Source organism: Gouania willdenowi, chromosome 1, assembly GCF_900634775.1.
Source record: "Gouania willdenowi chromosome 1, fGouWil2.1, whole genome shotgun sequence".
NCBI classification, from domain to species: Eukaryota; Metazoa; Chordata; class Actinopteri; order Blenniiformes; family Gobiesocidae; genus Gouania; species Gouania willdenowi.
The window spans coordinates 37261738-37281378 of NC_041044.1; the positions used below are offsets into that span (position 1 = coordinate 37261738).

At 39.2% G+C, this 19641-nt stretch overlaps 1 protein-coding gene across 2 annotated transcripts in view; it reads left to right on the top strand.

Moving 5' to 3' along the window:
• The first annotated feature begins 1814 nt into the window (after positions 1-1814).
• Positions 1815-19641, top strand: part of LOC114468580 (endonuclease V-like) — a 70848-nt gene continuing 53021 nt past the window's right edge. For both annotated transcript variants that reach the window (XR_003674654.1, XM_028455560.1), the window contains exons 1-7: positions 1815-1950; positions 3133-3304; positions 3408-3542; positions 4886-4925; positions 5981-6093; positions 13075-13143; positions 13252-13380. Coding sequence is in view for 1 of the 2 variants with exons in the window: in XM_028455560.1 (XP_028311361.1) it covers positions 1919-1950; positions 3133-3304; positions 3408-3542; positions 4886-4925; positions 5981-6093; positions 13075-13143; positions 13252-13380 (690 nt within the window). In the remaining variant the exon portion in view is untranslated. The remainder of the gene's footprint in view (positions 1951-3132; positions 3305-3407; positions 3543-4885; positions 4926-5980; positions 6094-13074; positions 13144-13251; positions 13381-19641) is intronic.

Consider the following 19641-nt stretch of genomic DNA (forward strand, 5'->3'; position numbering starts at 1 on the left):
TAGTTGCTGAGGAGAGAACCGTAGAGTTGAGGTGAGTATGCAGAGAAAATGAGAACCAGTGTCAAAGTATCATATTTTATCATTTTATTTTAGTTTATTTTTTCTCTTACCTATAATATCACTTTTAATAGGTTGAAAATGACTGAAAAATGTGCAGTTCAAGGGGGAAAATGACAACAAATGAGTGCGACCAATTAATGTGCTATTTAATATATATATATATATATAAGTTGATGTAGAGCTGGCCCATTAATTATTACAGAAACACAAATTCTACAATTGAATGTAGGCTAATACATTTAAATGTACATTTTAAAAACCCTAGAAAATAAACTTAATAAATCAAATAAAAACAAATTATGTGCCAGGGTGCTTTGAGACATTTGAGATTAATTATAAGAATTTGTTTTACAATTAATCATGAATCATTAATATGTCATGTTCCATACTGTCATCCTCACAACCACAAAAAACCTGAATCATGTATTGGCCATTTGGAATTTTAGGACTGACTTTATTTATTTTTAAATGATTAAAAAAAATTTTTTTTCATTTTATTCTAGTTTTATCTATTCTAACTTGTTTTTATTTAACTATCTGATTTAAGATTAAACAAGGGTTCAGGCAAAGTGTCCCCCTCAGTCCATTGTCTGGAAACTATTTCATTTATGGGAATAAAAATGTTCAAACTAACAGATAATACAACTATCTTTTTTAACCTTGTCTGCACTTGTTATCGAAAGTTTGGTTTAAAAATAAATGTAAAAAAATATTTCATTCATTAATGTAGATATTTAAAAACGATTTGTTATTTTATTTTATTTTTTATTATTAAGTTGAGTTTGCTGACTTCACATTCACAATCATGACTCAGAGGATTCATGAATCCTGATTCAGCAAAAAGTTTGACTCTTTCACTCTATCTACCAATACAAGGTAATTCATCCAAACAGAAGTCGTTTCAGTTTATTATTCAGTGAATAAGACAAAAACAGAAAACAAAGATTAAACCTTACGTGAATCTGTTTCTGTGAAGCTTAAGAATGATGGAGAAATTTAGAAAATATTGAAACAAATATAGGATATCAGAGGAATAGTTAAAAATGGCTCAAAACATCAAAATATATCAAATACAAAATACAACAAAAATAGAGACAACGATTCATGACTCATGACACACAAAACAATGACAAAAATACCAGAATTCAAATATATATACTGTATATACAAAATAACTGTAAATGTAAATGACTCCAAAATGTCACAAAACAACAAAGTCACAAAAATGAGAGAACAATATAGAAATGATATCATATATACTAAAACAACAACCCATAAACACACAGAACGACCACGATATTAAACAAGGATGGCAGGAAAAGAATCAGAATCAGAAATACTTTATTTATCCCAGGGGGAAATTAATTTGTTACAGAGGCTCAAGAAATATTACAGATGAAAAGAAGAAGAAAAAAGAGAAAACTTACATAGTTAAGTAAGACTGTTAATTAAACTTTAATTTCATAATTAAATAGGGATTAAATACAAGTGCACACATTATAGTAGAATAATAATCATCATCATATTAATAATAGTGTACAAATGTAGTAATTTCCTGTAATAATCTTCACATTGGTCATGATTCACATTATTGTTGATAATGTGACTCTCAGATCAGACACAGTCAAAGTTTTTTGGTCCTGCTGTGATAAAAAAAAGAAAATAAGAGTTGTTGTAGTTCTTCTTTTGACCAGCAGAGAGCAGCATGTACCGTCTACGAGCTGTAGCGCTGCCGTCAAAGTGACGTCACAGTTTACGGAAGTATCTCAGGGGTTCACGTGAGTAATATACACGGTTCTGTGTCGGTTCTGCTACGGAGTGGATTTTAGTGTGTTTTCAGTGTTTGAAGAACTAACACATGTCTGTTCCTCTGATCCAGCAGTGGGAAAGGTCAGACAATCTGTTTCATTATAGCGGTATATGTGTTTAACTGCTGAATATTATATATTCGTCGTGTGGTCGATTATATTATGTTGATTTACTTATTTTTTAATGTTGAATACCACATGATACAGCATGTGTACCGCTTTGTTTTTAAAAGTTTATGTTCAGCTGTTACTCTATTCAACTATACAGATTACAATTTAAATAAGAAATCTACCCTTCATACAGTACTTACACTGGTCAGAGAGAACAGGTTTATTGAAGTTATATATTGTACTAACATTTTTTTCCCCTCTATTTACTTAATTTAACATATTACGACACCTGAAATTGATGTGTAGCATAGAACATTATATTTAATTTATTATTCATATCATATTACTTTTCCATTTACATACTTTGAGATTGTGTCCCCCCAAAAAATCAATCTATCAATCTATCTATCTATCTATCTATCTATCTATCTATCTATCGGTCTATCGGTCTATCTATCTATCTATCTATCTATCTATCTATCTATCTATCGGTCTATCTATCGGTCTATCTATCTATCTATCTATCTATCTAAATTACTCAAAAAACATACAAAATTGAAAAAATTAAAGCAAAAATACAACCAAAATACACAAAATGACACACACACACACACAATATATATATGTAGTTTAGATATATATCTATCTAAACCCTTGACATATAAAACAACAACAAAAATACACAAAATGACTCCAAGGACAAAAAAAAAGAAACTAAAAAACACTCAAGAGAAAAATATACAAAATAACAACCACAATAGACAAAACACCAACATAAAATGTACAAATTTCCTTGTATTAATCATCAGATTGGTCTTTATTCTAAATAATCACCTGAAGTGATCAGTGTCTGTTATGTACTGTTGAAATCATAGTCCAACTTTCTTATGAAAACCGTTTTTGTTATTCTTACACAGTCCGTCACTGTGCTCCTGCTGTCGGGGTCTCATGCCTCCACAGATGCTCAGTGGTCCCGACCAGGTTAGGTGTTCAGTCTGAGTTACCGTGGTGATTTAGCCCCGCAAGAAGTTAGCCAGTTTTGTAGTACTGTACACCACACACCCTAAGTTAGCGCGATAAGAGGAAATCCATCTTCGTAGTACAGACTGGAGACTCTGATGTGTTGACGCAGCTCTGTGTTCCTGTGATGCAGTGAGCAGGACCGACTCCGACAGCAGCTCCTGGACGTTGACTCTGAGGACTGGCAGACGAGGCCGGACTTCTCAGGGTTGGAGCGAGTAGGAGGTGTGGACCTGTCCTTCATTAAAGGAGACGATGTCAACGCCTGCGCTCAGCTGGTGGTGCTCAGCTACCCACAGCTGGAGGTGAGAGGATCACCATGCCATTCCATTCCATTCTGGTCCTGAACCTGACACTAGTTTTTACTTTTTTGCTTTCTGACACCTGGGTGGTCCCACCCCCTGTTAGGTGCTGTATGAGGACAGTCAGATGGTGGCTCTAACAGCTCCGTACGTTCCCGGTTTCCTGGCCTTCAGAGAAACTCCTTTTCTTTTGGAGGCTCTGGAGCGGCTGAAGAAGAAGCAGCCGTCACTCCTTCCTCAGGTCTGTGGAAACCAGCTGTGATTTCACCTTTACTGCAGCCATAGGCGGAGTTTGAGATTCTTGTCAGTGGGGCAAAGGAAAAATAGGAATAAATATATAGACCGTCTTAAGATTTGCGACAACCACAATGTTTGTAACATAATCAATCAATCAATTTTTATTTGTCAGTGCACATGTTCGAAAGCAACAGAGCAACGAAATTATGTTTCAGTTTCATCTCGTCCAAAAGAGATGAAAAGACAATCACATATAACATGGGAGGACAGGGGCGGGAGAACTGTGGGTCGCCACAAGGGCGGCTCTCCATATTTCTTAGATGAGAGAAGTGGAAAAACATGAGGTAAGAAGAGGGAAAAAGGCAGATTCCACACTGTGCTCCTTATGAAGCACAGATTAGGAACAAAAAACCATGGCAGATACTGAAGCGCCAAAAAAGACAATTACAACAAAAAATCCAGGACGTAGCACCTGTGGTCAGAGGGAAGGGAACTTGTGGAGGGGAGGATTAGCAGCCGACTGCTGGGGGGCACGCGCGTGCAGCTCCTTTCCTGCAGCTACTGTGTGGGAGGGAGAGGGGATGGGGGCCAAAGAAGACGTAGAATCATGATCCGTTCGCTTAATTCTGTACTGTTCAGCCCAGGCATAGATGAAGTGAAACAACCTTGGGTTGATCAGAGTTCAGAAACAAAGCTCCAGGCGGTGGTGGGGAGAGGAGGAGGGGGACGGGGGCGGAGCATCAAAATGCATCTTCTCACTCATTTACGCTTTTAAGGGATTAAATGCTTCTCAAACATAGCAGCATATCACAAGTATCATATAGTGTTTGAAAGCTTGGAATCTTCCGTTTTTCACCATATACACCATTTTAAGACAACCATCACAGCAAACACAGTTAATTATTTTGTCAAACTTGCAAAAAAAATTGGCGACATAAACAAGCCAACACTTTTCACCTTTAAAGTGATACCATGTCATTTAGTTAAAAACACAGTAAAACTGCTGTTAAAAAATAAAATGTGACGTCCTATTTACAAGAAGAAAGCAGCCCCGTCCTGATTTCTTCTTACTTTTTTACGATCTGTGAGGCTGAGCGTGTCATTAAAAATCCTCACTTTTAGATTAATGTTGTAAATTCATGATAAAATCAGGCCGGCGGCCGCTTTCTGCTGTATTTTTGCTGCAGTACCATACATGAACTGATGGAAGTGTGTGTATGTAGTTCCCCTACATGTATGACTGCAACCCTTAGAAAACCCTCCTTTATTTTGAGCTGATCACACAGTGAGGTTTCCAAAGGACACTTTAATAAACTGTTCAATGGTTTGGTCTGCTGGTTTCCACAGGTTGTGTTTGTGGATGGAAACGGTCTCTTCCACTACAGAGGTGAGTGTAACGGGACAAAAACCCAACTCAGTCTGATATATATATATATATATATATGTGTGTATATATATATATATATATATATATATATATATAAAAATAAGCTTTTCTCATAGCGGGAGAAAAAAACGTTACTGTATCTGATCTGAAGGCCACATTATCAACATTCATGTCAGCATTTAGAATAAAGACCTATCTAAGCATTAATATAAAGGTTTGTGTGTTTTTGTTGTATTTTATATTTTCCTGTAATTTTTGTACATTTGTGTCTGTGTTTTGTGTCATTTTGTATATTGCTGTATATATTTGTAGTCAGCTTGTGTGTTTTTTGAGTGATTTTTTTATATTTTTATTGCAATTTTGTGTGTTTTTGTTGTTGTTTTGGGCATTTTGTGTCATTTTGCATATTGCTGTATATATTTGTAGTCATCTTGTGTGTTTTTGGCGTCATTTTGTATAATTCTGTTACAATTTTGTATGTTTTTGATGTTGTTTTGTTGTTGGGTAGTATTTAGATTGTCTGCTCCAAAAGAAGAAAAAAAAAATACAATAAAATCATGTTAGTAATAAAAACATATATGAACGGAAAAATCACACCGTTGGTAGAAAAGTGAGCTTTAAGTTCATTTTCTGCATTGCACAGAAAATTTCTTCTCGACTAGATGTTTGGCTCTTACCCTTCCTATTATCCTCAGATATTACTAATACATTTTACACTTGGGGTCAATTTGACTTCAGGGATATTTGTCTCCAGAAAATGATTTTTGGAAAATTGTTGACCAAGTTTTAGTGTCAGGCACTATGTTTATTTGTTAAATACATAAATAACCTCTTGATAATAGAACCTTGACCTGTTCTCTCGCGCCACCATCAGCTCAAACTTTTAAATTAGAATTAATTAATCTTGTCTCCACTCTGGTGTTCCTCGTCTCCTGATCACCTTGCCTTTGTTGTCCCGCTGTCCTCGTCACAAAGAGTCGATAAATGTCACCTCTATCTAAAGCAATGACCCACAAACACAAAATGAAAGGCCCTGAAAACTGCTGTTGTTGCAGAGTTTGGCCTGGCCTGTCATCTGGGCGTGCTATCGGGACTTCCCTGTGTGGGCGTGGCCAAGAACCTTCTGCAGGTGCAGGGCGTGGCCAAGGACGAGCAGCACCAATCACAGGTGAGACCTCGACTATGTGGAAAAAACGAACTCTTTTTTATAGGAAGAAATCTCCAGCGGAACCAGGTTCAGAGGTGGCAGCCATCCACTTCGACTGGTTGGGGTTAATGAACAGAAGGGCAAACTGAATAGGACAGAAGGACAGTCCATCCGAGTGTCTCAGACATGTTGAGCCGTGAACCACTGATCAGGAACCGCCAGCTCCAACATCAAGACACCTTAAACAGAAAAGAGAGCCTCTGCTGGGCGTGGGCTTTGGCTCCTCCGCTGGGGTCTCGGGCGGGGGGCTCTCTGGGCCCTCCCCTCGGGGGGGCTGGGCGCGGGGGTGTGGGTGGTGGTGGGGGGGTGGGGGGCTGGGGGGCCTGGGGGTTGGGGGTTGGAGTCGGTGGTGTGGTGCGCTGGGTCCTTGGCTCCTTGGGGGCTTTTCGGGTGTGTATGGGGGGGGCAATGGCAGCCTCTCGGCTTGGGACCTTGGGGACGTTCGGGGGGCTGCTTGGCCGTGGGGTGGTCGCCGGGGGCCCCTAGATCTCTCGCTCTTTCTGCTGGCCCGACTGCTTCTTCGGGCCCGGGGGCGGCTTATGGGTTTTGCAGTAGCGGCTCTTGGAATCACATTTGTCATGGACGCACTGGCCTCGGGCTGCGGGATAACACTCATACTGGGCTCAACCATAGACACGTTGTTCCCAAATACCTGTTTTATGTAACTTCCACTCACTTCCTCCTCTGCTCACAGCCACCATCATTATTCCTAAGCCGCACACTGGTCACCAGACTGGCTTGATAACACAACAATAAGCACAACATACACAACCACAATTTCACATCACATCACTTGAAACTTATTGATTATTCCCCACCCATTCGTTTTCCTATCTTGTATCCCTCCTCCCTGTTAACTCCCCCCCCCACCCCCCTCACCCTGGTGTAACACTGCCCTCTCTCTTTTACATCCTCCCTTTAATAAAGTATTTACCCTTCCCTAGGGAGGGCTGGTGATGGTCACAATTATGCAATGAAATAAATTCATTTATTTAATTGCAATAATAAAATATGCATTGCTGTTAAAAGATTGCACTTCTTGTAGTGTTAACCTTCAACAGCATGTGCAAACAAGGTAAAAAAAAAAAAAGAAAAGAGAGCCTTTGGATGGCGAGGAGAAGGCACAGACTGCAGGAAAAACATGATACACTATGATACACTCATTCCTAGTGGTGAGGTTAACATTAATATTAAACGCTTTGCGGCCTCCGTCATGCTCTGAAATGCTACCACTACAGATGAGGTTTTGGCTTGTACTGGGCGCACGTAGTGATCTCAGCGATCACTACAGAGGGGACCCTGTCCACTTTAAATTATCAAAATTATACGATGTACGCTTTAGTAAATAAGTAGGTTTTGAATGTAATCATCTCGCAATGATCTGAGGTGCTGACCATAGCATGTAATGGTCTGTGATTGTGACCAAAACAACGAGACCAAGTCCGTTTTAGGTTATTGCTATTATAAAGTATACGCTTTATCAAAAAAGTAGGTTTTGAGTTTAGCCTTAATGATGGAGAGAGTAGCAGCCTCCCGTACTAAGATTGGGAGCTGGTTCCAAAGGCGAGGAGCCTGATAGCTGAACGCTCTGCCTCCTGTTCAGGTCTTTAAGATACACAGGAGCTTGATCATGTAGAGCTTTGGAGGCTAACATGATTATTTTAAATTCTATTCTAGATTTTACAGGAGGCCAATAAAGGGAAGCCAACACTGGAGAAATATGCTCTCTCCTGTTAGTACCTGTTAGTATTCTAGCTGCAGTATTCTGAATTAACTGAGACTTTTTAGTGAGTTACTAGGACATCCTGACAGTAGGAAGTGCCAATAATCTAATCGAGATGTAACAAATGCATGGATTAGTTTTTCAGCATCACTCTGGGCCAAGATATTCCTGATTTCATAGATATTAAGAAGGCTGTCCTTGAGATATGTTTAATTAGAGAGTTAAAGGATAAGTCAGTATCAAAGGTAATGATAAGTTTTTTTTACCGTGGTGCTGGTTGACAGAGTAATGCCATCCAGAGACACTATTTGCTTTGATAATTTCTTTCTCAGGTGTTTTGGACCAAATAAAATAACTTTGGTTTTATCCTGGTTAAGAAGGAGAAAGTTACGGCTTATCCAGGAAGCGATGTCTTTAAGACAAGCCTGGAGTTTTAATAACTGATGAGTTTCATCAGATTTAATTGAGAGATACAGCTATGTATCATCTGCATAGCAATCGAAATGTATATTATGTTCTCTGATCATGTTATCCAGTGGAAGCATATATAATGGTCCCAGAACTGAACCTTGTGGAACTCCATGATTACCTCTGGCGTGCGCTGAGGACAGATTATTAACATGAACATCATGGGGCGGCATGACTAATGTCCCTTTAACGTATGTTGTTATGACATTTTGTACACAATTATTTGCCAAACACACAACCCGCACTTTGTCGATAAATAGTAATCAACCAGAAACAGATGTTTTCACTTACAGTTACTCTTATAATTACGCCATAATTGTAATTCATTATCAATTACATGATTTCAAATATAATTGAACGCAACCCTACCATATGCTTACTCACAACAAAGGATTTTGTCCTCCTACCACTTCTGCTTGGGTGTAAAGTTGTAGGCCTCGCTCTGATTCTGAGTGATGGACTGTTTGTTGACCCACTGCTAACTTAATCAGAACACACTACATGGACTGCGGACAACCACCACCATTTTAATGTTGTAGCACAACATGCTAATCGAATCCTCGGCTGTAAATGCATCCCTCTCCCTCATTAATCCAGAGTGACTATGGCATCAGATAATATGAGCTCCTCTTTGTTTGCTCTCTCTACACATCTATCCTATCCTCCACATAGCAGAGGCTCTTTTGTTTTAAGTGTCGGGTAACATTGGCAGTGAAGGCTAATGTTGAATCTTTGGGCTTCCTTTATTGGATTGGGATGGTTTGCGGTGCGTGAAATATTAAACCTCGCTACTTTGTCTGCTATGATGTGACTGAAACCCTCGGGCCGTGATTTCTTACTGAACTGAAACTCTTAAGCAGCTTTTGCTGGAAAATTAACTCTGAACGAATTCACGAAACCCGAGACCCCTCCCACCCACTCCCTCGCCGTTTCAGGCTTATAACTGAGTTTCAGAGGAATTAGTCTAATCTGGAAACACGATTTTCCTTCATGAGCTCTGCAGACAGTTGGATGATCAAATCATAACGGGCGATATACAGCATTTGGAAATACAATTACTGAGTCTTTGAAGGTGTCGAAACCTCCATTCATTCAAAAATGTGCTTTAGAAAATAAAGGGATAGAACTGTGACACTTATTACAAATTATACACAACTTGTCAGCGGAGACTGGATACGTCTCCGCTGCGCCATGGCACCGATCCGGTATTTCACCGCTGTCCGCCGTCCGGTAATTCATACCGGTTGCCTATTGAGTGCGCTGCGGTGCACTCCGGTTGAACGACTGTGATGTCATGAGACAGAGCAGTTCTCACAATATTTATATAATCGCGCGAGAACACGGTTAAATGAATGTGTTATAAACGCAACAATAAACAGATAAACAGGTCAGTGTTCCTAAAGAAGGAGAACAAGAAGGTTGGACTCTGGATTTGTCATAGACACATTTTTTACCAACAGCCAACAGAGAAGAGATAAAACTGCACCAGTAAAACATGAACTAAATCAAAGTTGCTGCAGTTTACAGTGTAGCTACAGTATGAGAGGAATCAATATAGTGGATGTGAATTTGTTTTTACACATTATGACGTTTTGGTGATGTATTTACTTGAAATATAATCTGAAGTGTTTTATTTTGAAAAGTAACCCGATATTTTATTGCAGAGTACGTGCTTAATTTCCTGTTTAGCGTCATTTGCTCTGTGCTGATTGATGCGTCGTGCTCCGGTGTCCACCAGAAATAGAAGCCCTGCGTATATCTGGCAGAGAGCACTGGACTACCGCAGCGGACCCGGTGGAAATTAACACATAGACTAAAGTGGAAACCTATCAGCTCCGGTGACGTGGCGGTGACATGACAGAGGACGGCCCACCCTCCTCCCACCCACTCCGCAGCCGAGCTCATGCTCATGCACGAGACAGAGCGTGGGGGCGGGGCGTTCTCCGGTACATACATAGAGTGTAGAAAATACATACATAGCACTGTGCGAAGAACGCTGAAATGCTCAGCTTTGTGGGCGTGTCTGTTTACATGTCAATCACGGCAGAGAGTTTCTTGGAGGCGCGGCTTCTCTAGCTCAGTGCCGCTTCAAATTCGTCATCAAAGTTTGAACGCGTCATCAAATTGGAGCAAGGTGTTTGGGCTCACCCTGCAGTAAGAAAGGAGCAAATCACCCTTTAACTAATGATTGAGGGAATCGCTGAAAAAAACAAGTAAGCTACTATTGTAGCCACATCTGCCCTGGGGCAGACTGACAGAAGCTAGGCTGCCATAGTTCATCATCTGTCCCTCCGACCACCACCAACACTCACTGCATTCATACTAGGCAATGTGGTTAAAGTGCCTAAGGATTTTATATCTATCTTTAACAGATTTTCACATTTACATTCATTGTAATTTATATATTTAATGTTTTAATTTAATTACATTTGTATTTATTTATCATAAACAAGTCTAAATCTGGTCTAATTATTCTAAGATCATTTTGATGTACCAACAGATTTTTACCTTTAACTTTGGATTTATTTATTCATTATTTTGTCTGTATTTATTATTTATCTATTTATTCAATATGTGCAGGTTTAATATTGCTCTGACATAGATCAGATTTTTTTTATATCTTTAGAAGACTTTTACATTTACATTAAATATGTGTATATATGTATATTTTTTTTGTTTATGTATTTATTTTTTTACTGTGTTCTTAAAGAGAACAGCTGGTTGTTGGATTTCCTTAGATAAATAAAGTACCTATCTTGCACTCAAACTTCACCTCTAACTAATCAGATCAGCTGTGCATCATCAACGTAGAAGAGTAACATCAAGGAATTTCAGGTATCACATATATTTTTTTGCCTCTGAAGACAGAGGTGAAGGCTGGGTTCCTTGATTCTTTTCTTTTCAGTCCAACACTGAAGTGTCCTTGAATGCCTCACTGGACGTGGAGCTGCTCTCCAACTTTTCTGGCTTCTCTGTGAGTTCATCAGCTTCCTGTCCTGGAGATTTGTGCCTTTGCTGATGTCCTTATTGTTTACCTGCTGCTTCTTTCGTCCTCTCTCCTCCATCCCTTCTCGCCTTGGCTTCTCTCTCTGACAGTCTGACACTAACTCACCCCACCGTGTTATTGACGGGCCTCTGCGTGTCTGACTTGTGCTCCTCTGGCATCACTCCCATCCTTCTAATGACTCAATCCAAGCCCCCCCACACCACCCCCGACTGTAATCAGTCACAGCCGAAGCGATACTCCATCCATCACTGAAGATAAACTGCCGTCATCGCTCTGGAACATAACATAACCTACAGCCACAGCATTACATCTGACTTTGTATCTTGCAGATTAAACTTTATTTCTCACTAAAGTAAACAAAGCCGTCGAGTAACAGAATATGAACGACTTTATCAGTGCAGCACCTACGGGTACAGATTTATCAGTTCCAGTCATTACATCCAATGGATTTTAAACAATGTAGTCAATCAGGATAAATGAAGGATGTATGTCGTATATGTCTCCTTGTTTTAACAGCTTTGTCAGCAAAGAGGAACCCCTTAAAAGCACTGAAAAAATACAGGAAGTGCAGGAATTGTTGTGGCAGCGAAAGGAGAAACTGCTGTAGGTTTAATGACACTCAAACAATTCAAGAGAATATTATTCATATTTATTTGTTTGTTTGTTTTTTTTTAACTCATTAATTATTTTTCTTTTCTTTTGTTTTATTCTCATAAAACTTTCCTAAACAATTTAAGAGAATATTTATTTATTTAATTCATTTATTCTCATAATATGTTCTTAGAGGAACATTGTCTTAGGTTTTTTATGTCATTCAAAACCATATTTTATCATCAAAAGGAGGTCACCTGCACATCTGTCTGCTTTTCCCTGAAGTTTTTTTTAAAATGTTTGTCATTTGCTAATAATATATAAGATCAAAGCAGAACTCAGTAACTTTTTCATCTTAATGGATCCTTCTCGTAGTCCCTGTGAGGGTAATGCAAGTGTTTATGGGGTGATTGGGGGTCTTTTATCTTCCCCTGCTGTCTATGGCCAGAAAACCGCACTTGCAACTTTCCTGCTTCCGACCCGGTGCCAAGATGTACTGCTTTACGACAGCCCAATACAAACTAATGCTAGATTAAGACAAGCCCCGTGGCTGCACACGGTTGTCTACAAATTCACTTTTCTCAAACTTATATCATGGCGGAGTCAGCAAAAAAAAGACAGAGAAGACCTTTGTTGGAGGAACGGAGCAACTCCATGCAGTGACAGCTCAGCAGCAACACGCAGCAATCACACACACTGTTGCCACGGCAACAGGCACGCGCGCACACACTCACAATCCAGCGGTCCATCAGGCAGCACACACACAAATATCCATCCATCTATCCATCCATCCTTCCATCCAACATTTTCACACTCCCTTCTGTATTACTCCCACATCATTCATTTATTTTACTTGTCTCTCTTCCTCATACTGTTCACATGGAACTATATGTGTGAAAGCACCCTTATTAAAGTGCAATATTCCAGTAAACAATATATTGGTTCCCTCAACAAACAGTGACAACATTTCTGTGAAGACCTCCCTGCACATTTTAGTGAAAAAGCAGAAAAGATTTTGAAAAAATAATAATCAATCGTGCGAAAAAAATTGTTAGAGTGTGATGCACAGCAGTGTGCATTAGCCGCTTTCTGTTTGTTCTGCCGTGTTCTGCATGTTCCTCTAACCTTGATTATCTTGTTTCTTTCTCTATAGATTAATGCTCTGCAGAAAGGAGGAGACAGCTTTCCACTCGTAACCACCTCCGGGAAAGTTTTGGGAAAGGTGCGGCAAAGGACGGATGGACACACGAAGCAAAAACTATAGTTTTAAGCACCCACAGAACCCGACGCAGTCCCACATTTATGGGAGACTCCTTTGTTTCTGCATCAGGCGCTGAGAAGCTCTGACGAGAGCAAGAAGCCCATCTATGTGTCGGTGGGCCACATGATCAGCCTGGACACCGCAGTCCGCCTCACGCACTCCTGCTGCCGCTACCGAGTCCCTGAACCCATCAGACAGGTACACACACACACACACACACACACACAGAGTTCCACACCTTTTCAATATGCAATAATATCTGCTCTAGATTGTAAGTAAGTAAATTTTTATTTAAGAGCTCTTCGCAGATAAAAATCACAAAGTGCTGTACAGAACAGAGGATAAGATAAAACAACAGGTGCAACATCATAAAAGGATAATAAAACAAAGGTGAATTTACAACAGCAGCATTACAACAACATTGTCTCACACGTTAGTGATTCTCATTACCCTTTTATTTAGTCACATTGAGATAAATAATCTCTTTTACAAGTGTGTTCTAAACACGTTTACATTGTCAAAAATAATACTAAAATGTTCTTAAAACAAATAAATATCACATAAGACAAGTACATGAAAAACAATAAAAAGTACAGTCACAGAGTAAGAGCTTATGAAAGATAAAAATGTTTAAAAACCACCAAATAATTAGGGTTAGGGCAGTGGTTCCCAAATTGGCAGGATTAAATAAATAGAATTAAATAATCATTTGCACTCAAAGAACTTTATTATTACTGTTTAAAAAAATATTTGATAGCACATTTTACGATGTTTTTATGAGTTTTGAAGAAGAATCAAAATTTTAACCTTTTTCAATAAAAGTACATTTTTTTTTTTTTTTACCAGTTTTGTTGAAATTTTGTTGCAATGGGGGGAAGGTGCCCTGAAAATGTTCTATTCTTCAAATGGGGACACAACAGAAAAAGTTTAGGGTAACAAACAACTCTTAAATTTTGTGTAAAGCTAATTCAGCCATTTTCTTCTAAACACATTTAATAAGTCATGAATGTATTCCTTAAAACATGTAAAAAGCCATTCAACCATTTAGAATGTAATTGTGGAGCTAAGCTTCACAAACTGTGTTTCAAATTTCTGTGTTCAGGATTTAATGGGCGGGTCAGAAATCATAGCCGCGTTACATAACGGAGCCATCATTAGCATAAACCTGACCCTGCGCATTTTGGTCCCTAGCCAGAAACAAACCACATATTCGGACTCGGGGGAATAAAACGCGTCCACTGTTGCCGCATTTTCCATGAAATGAGCACTTTTTTGCACCGTGATTGTGTGTTTTGCCTCTCGCGAGCGCAGTTCTGATTCTTACCCGAGAGAGATGCCAATATTCGGACTCGGGCGGAGCAGACCTTTTACGCTGACGTCTCATTTGGCTTGATCTGAGCACTTTTGGAAAACCAATAAAGCACTATCGACGGTGGAGCCACTTTCCCACTGCTCTCTCCCATAGACACAAGGTGGCGCCCTTCACGCGTGTGGGCGTGCTTCCCGCGCCTCTGACTGACACGCCCCCAGCGTTTCAGAGCAAAGAGAAGTGCTTGTTTTTCAATGATTTTGAGACTTGATTTTATAACATTAGCGATCTTTCAAATTTTGGCTCAGTGGTCAATGACATGTTTCTGTGGTGTGACAAACTCATAACACACATTTATTTCTGCTTTACACTGACTTTAATATGTCATGTCATAATATGTATAAAACTCTAAGTAAAGTGTTACTGAAATGTCTTCCAAGCCTTTAGAGTGTGAATGATCATGGTACCATGATCAGGATCACTGGTCCAGGGAACTGACAGATATCTGTCTATTGGTCTCCATTCGCTTGATCATTTTAGAATATATCAACACGTTTGGTTAATGAGACGTTGGCTCTCCAGAGGAAGACGTGTGTGTGTGTGTGCGTGTGTGTGTATTCTGGGTGTTTTAAATGAGGCTTTAAATGTGTCGGGTGGACCTGTAATCTGTCTCTGAAAGAAGAATCTGGTTGACCTGAGGTGATCTTTCTCTCCTTTGCACCACTAGGCTGTGCTGTGCCTCTGCACTGAACACAAAACACACGTCCCAAATCCAGCCTTTTCACCACTAGTGAACTTTTCTTGCTCTTTGTGTTTACGTCATGAGAGCATGATGCAGTTCAGATGAACATGGGACGCACTTGCCTTTCTTTGTTCCTCTTTATCTGATTTATTTGTTCTGTGGCGTGTGTTTTCTTTTCCTTCTCGGTCTCGTGTCCTTTTTACTCTCCTGCTTTAGTTGATGCTTTTTATTCTGCTAACATCAGAGGAGAAACAGCTGTGATCGATCCGGTTCAAGCCGGGCGTCATGTTCAGCCCGAGGGCTAAACATGAGGGTGAAGGCTTCAAATAATTTTTCATATATTCTGGTTTTGAGAGTTACATAACAGAGGAGTTAGTTTTTAAAGTTTGTCGAAAGTATTAGAATCTGTTGGTTCTGCTTTGGTGCAAAGATTTAGGCTGCGTCCGAATAGTCCCTCCTTTCTCCTTTCCTATCCACTTTTCCCTAACGCCGTGGATGACGTCACGGGGTTAAGGAAAGGTGTTCGGAGACTTCCTAAAGGAGTTAGGAAAAGGCAATCATGTTTGTTTTGACAATCAGACACACTTCCACTATAGGAGATGTAATCATTCCACTACTAAAAGCACATTTACACCACTTTCCCCTGTGCCTCTAACCGCTGATATAATCTCAAATATTACAAGGTTTGAATGTAAATCAAAGGAAAAGAGGCGACCAGGCTACGAGGAACAAAAATAAAACTAAAGAATGAGAATGATTGCTCACACTCACCTTCCACTCACAAATCAACCTTATTCCAAAAAAAGTATGTTTTGATGAAATTGATACATTTATGCAAGATATAGGCCTACATAACGTTGTAGGCATACAAATGTACAACTGCACAAAGCATTCGTAGGTGAATGAAATATGTTGAATAAAACATAACGTGGCTCAAAATGTCTCTGATCCCTTTATCTTGATCGACAGAGTCTGTTTTACGTCAGTTAGGATATGATAATATGTCTGCATATCATTATTAAAGTTGTTCCAGGCATACAATTTATTGGTAACTTGCATGTTACGTGTCCCTTTTCATTCATTGTTAGTTTCCTTGAATGCTCAGATGAGCAGGTCCCTTTAAATGCTGTTGGCGCAGGGAATTGTGGGTCAGCATTATCTGGTCTCCTTTGGTAAAGGATGCATCAGTGTTTCCTAGGCTAAAGGAGGTTATAAAGGATGCATTGAGCCTCATTTTCTTAATTTAAAGTGAATTTGAACGCTCTTTATCATGGCTGCCACTTAAACACTTCCGGGGGTTAAGGAAAAGTGGATAGGAAAGGAGATAGGAGGGACTATTTGGATGCAGCCGATGAGTGTGAACAGGTAACCTCATCGCCACTGTTTTCTGCTGCGTTACAGTTTTAAAGGAATGTCTGTGATTGGTTGATTTTGTTTCTGTTGATTGCCTGATGAATCCAATCTTAAAAGGTGCTAAAGACGCTCATGCTAGCATTCTTGCTATCAAATGTGGAGTCGTACAAATATATTGGGGCCATCATTGACAGCAAGCTGAAATTTGAAGAGAACTGCTAAGTGATTTGTAAAATGTTTAGCAGCGTTTACACTGTCTAAGGAAGCTTGCACATTTTTTCCATTGACCGTTCCATTATGACCATGTTTTATCGTCCTTTTATTGAATTTATGTTGCACTGTCGCTTTAAGCTTCTTCCCTCTGGACGGAGGTTCATTGTCCCAAAATGTAGGACTCAGACTTGAAAACAGCACATAGCACATTCTTCCACTTAAGTAATTTTTTTTCCTGTATTTTTATCTTTGTCTTTTTCATCTTTTAATCCTCTATTTGTGAAATCAAAGGTATTTTAATCATTGTAAGGTTTGCTTGTTACATTCTTGTGTTTTATGTGTAAAAAAGTCACCTTACTGCGAAGATGATCTACCTACGGGTGCAAATAAAGGCACCTGAACCGCTGGTGACAGAAGGAGAAATTAGCTTCCTGCTAATTCTGGCTCTGTGCCTGTCAGCACCCTGGACAGCGTCCTTGGACAGGTCTTGTTAGCTGGTACTTTAGTGTGTTTTATGTCTCAGGCAGGGGTGTTAAACTCATTTTAGTTCAGGGGCCAAATATGAAGCAGTTTGATCTCCAGTGGGCCACAGATTTTATGCATTATTGTGCCGTAGTTTGCACTTCTACGTATACAGAAAATACAAAATATGTAAGAAACCGACAATATCCAAGCAATACGTGATACAGTAGATATCAGTCCCCACAGGATCTTCATTTTAAATTATTTAGGTTTGTTACCAATTTCTATTTAATTGCGGGAAATGTGTGGAGAATTGAAGGATTTTGTTGAGTTTTTTCAACTGTTAAACATTAAAAAGGACTGCAATAATGCTATATAACATAAGCAGCGGAAAAACTGTGAGCGCCTGCAAATATTGTTGAGTTTCATTTACACAATGATTATTGTTTTCTCTGTCATTTTTATTTTCTCCTGCGGGCCGAATTGGATGCTCCAAAGGGCCGGATTTGGCCCCGGGGCCATCACTCTGATATAGTATTCTAAGATGATATTTAGAGGTTTTATTGTCTTTTGTTGACCTTTTCAGCCTCTTTTAATTTACAGAGGCACCGCCGCACACTACACTGACTTTATTAAAGCCAAGCCAATCTTAGTTCAGTGTGTTCTTTATTGACTGTTTCATTTGTATTAATAGAAGGTTGTGTATTATGAGCATGCGTTTCAAAGGCTGACAATGTGACATACACCTCCCTCTCTGATCTTTATGGCTTAGTTTGATGAAGTTGTCGTCATCGTTAAACGTGCAATATTTTGTTCTTTCAAGCGTTTTTAAAATGCCGCAGTGATCATTGAGTTTGGAAATGGGTCAAAACTTCACTGGGACCTAGAGCTGGGAGATGTATTGAAATTCAGGATATATCGAGTTTTCTATTTTGGAGATATAGAAAATTTAAATATAGCCTGTATTAATATATATATACAGTATATTTTATAGCTTATTTTGTATCAAAATACTCGTTTTAGGAATGACTGCTTTTGCTACTTCTGAGAAAAGCACAGTTAGATGGATTTGTGAGAGCCCCTAAACAAGCCACACGACAGAACTCACTCACACGTGCTGTCCCTTATAGGGAAGAAGAAAAAAGCAACACATTGTTCAGCTGTTTGTTAATACATGTACCTGTGTGGCATTTTGCATCAGAAAATTAAACCCAGAATTGTCTTTCTGGTTAGACGTTATTTGAACTGAAATGATCAAGATTTATATTGAATATCGCCTTTTTGAGAAAAAAAATTGCGAGAAGAGTTTTGATCCATATTGCCCAGCCCTTGAGTTGTTGAATGGTTCGCTTTGTTCTTTTCCTCCTTTTTTTCAGGACTGTGTTCTCACACGTCTCCTGGTTTGCTTCTGGTTTCAGTTTTTCTTGTGATTACTTGGTTTTTCTGCTATTATCTATTTTCATCCTGATGTTATTGTGTGTAGTAAACCCTCCTGTTTGATGTCCTAGGGTGGAACTGTCTGCCATGTGCACATTGTTGTTGATGCTGCCAGTGAGGCATGGTCTGTTTTCACTCTAATCTTTCATCACGAAAGCCTTTTGAACTCTTTTCATGTTCGTGAATCACTTTTCTTCTAGTGCTGATTTGTCTTGTCAGATATCGCGTTGTCTTCCTGATTCTGTTCTGTCTCTTCCTGTCTTTTCTCATCTTGTCTTGTTTTGATTTGTTCTCTCATCTAGTCTCATCTTACTTCTGTTAGTTGTCCTGTTTCGCCCTAAGTCCATTCAAATTGATCTTGTCTTACTCATTATATTCATTGTTTGGTCTCATACTGTCTCATAATGTTCTTCATTGTCTCTTCTCAGTTTGAACTGTCTTACCTTGTAAGTTATTGTCTCATCTTTTCTCAACTTGTCCTGCTTGTTTGTTGTCTTTTCTTATCACCACTCTTTGTTTCTTCTTGTCTTGACTGGTTTCTTCTCATCTATCCTTTCTTATCTTCTATTTCTAATTCCTAGGGCTGGGCGATTTGGACCAAAACTCATATCTTGATGGCGATATGTGATATAAATCTAAATATTTTAATTCAATTTAATCTAAATTCAATTTGCTGATGCAAAATGCCACACAGGCACATTTATTGTAATATTTTTCTTCGGTAAGGGACAGCACGCGTGAGTGAATTCTGAAGTGTGGCTTGTTTAGGGGAAGGTCTTGGTTAGGACGGACTCAGAGATCATCTAACTGTGCTTTTCATGCTGTCATTTTTCAAATTTCTGTTTTGGCCTGGAAAATCCATATAAAACCCACATATAAATATATACTTCCCATGTAAAAAAGGATTTCTAAAGTCCTGTTTTTTGAGTCTCGATCCATTGAA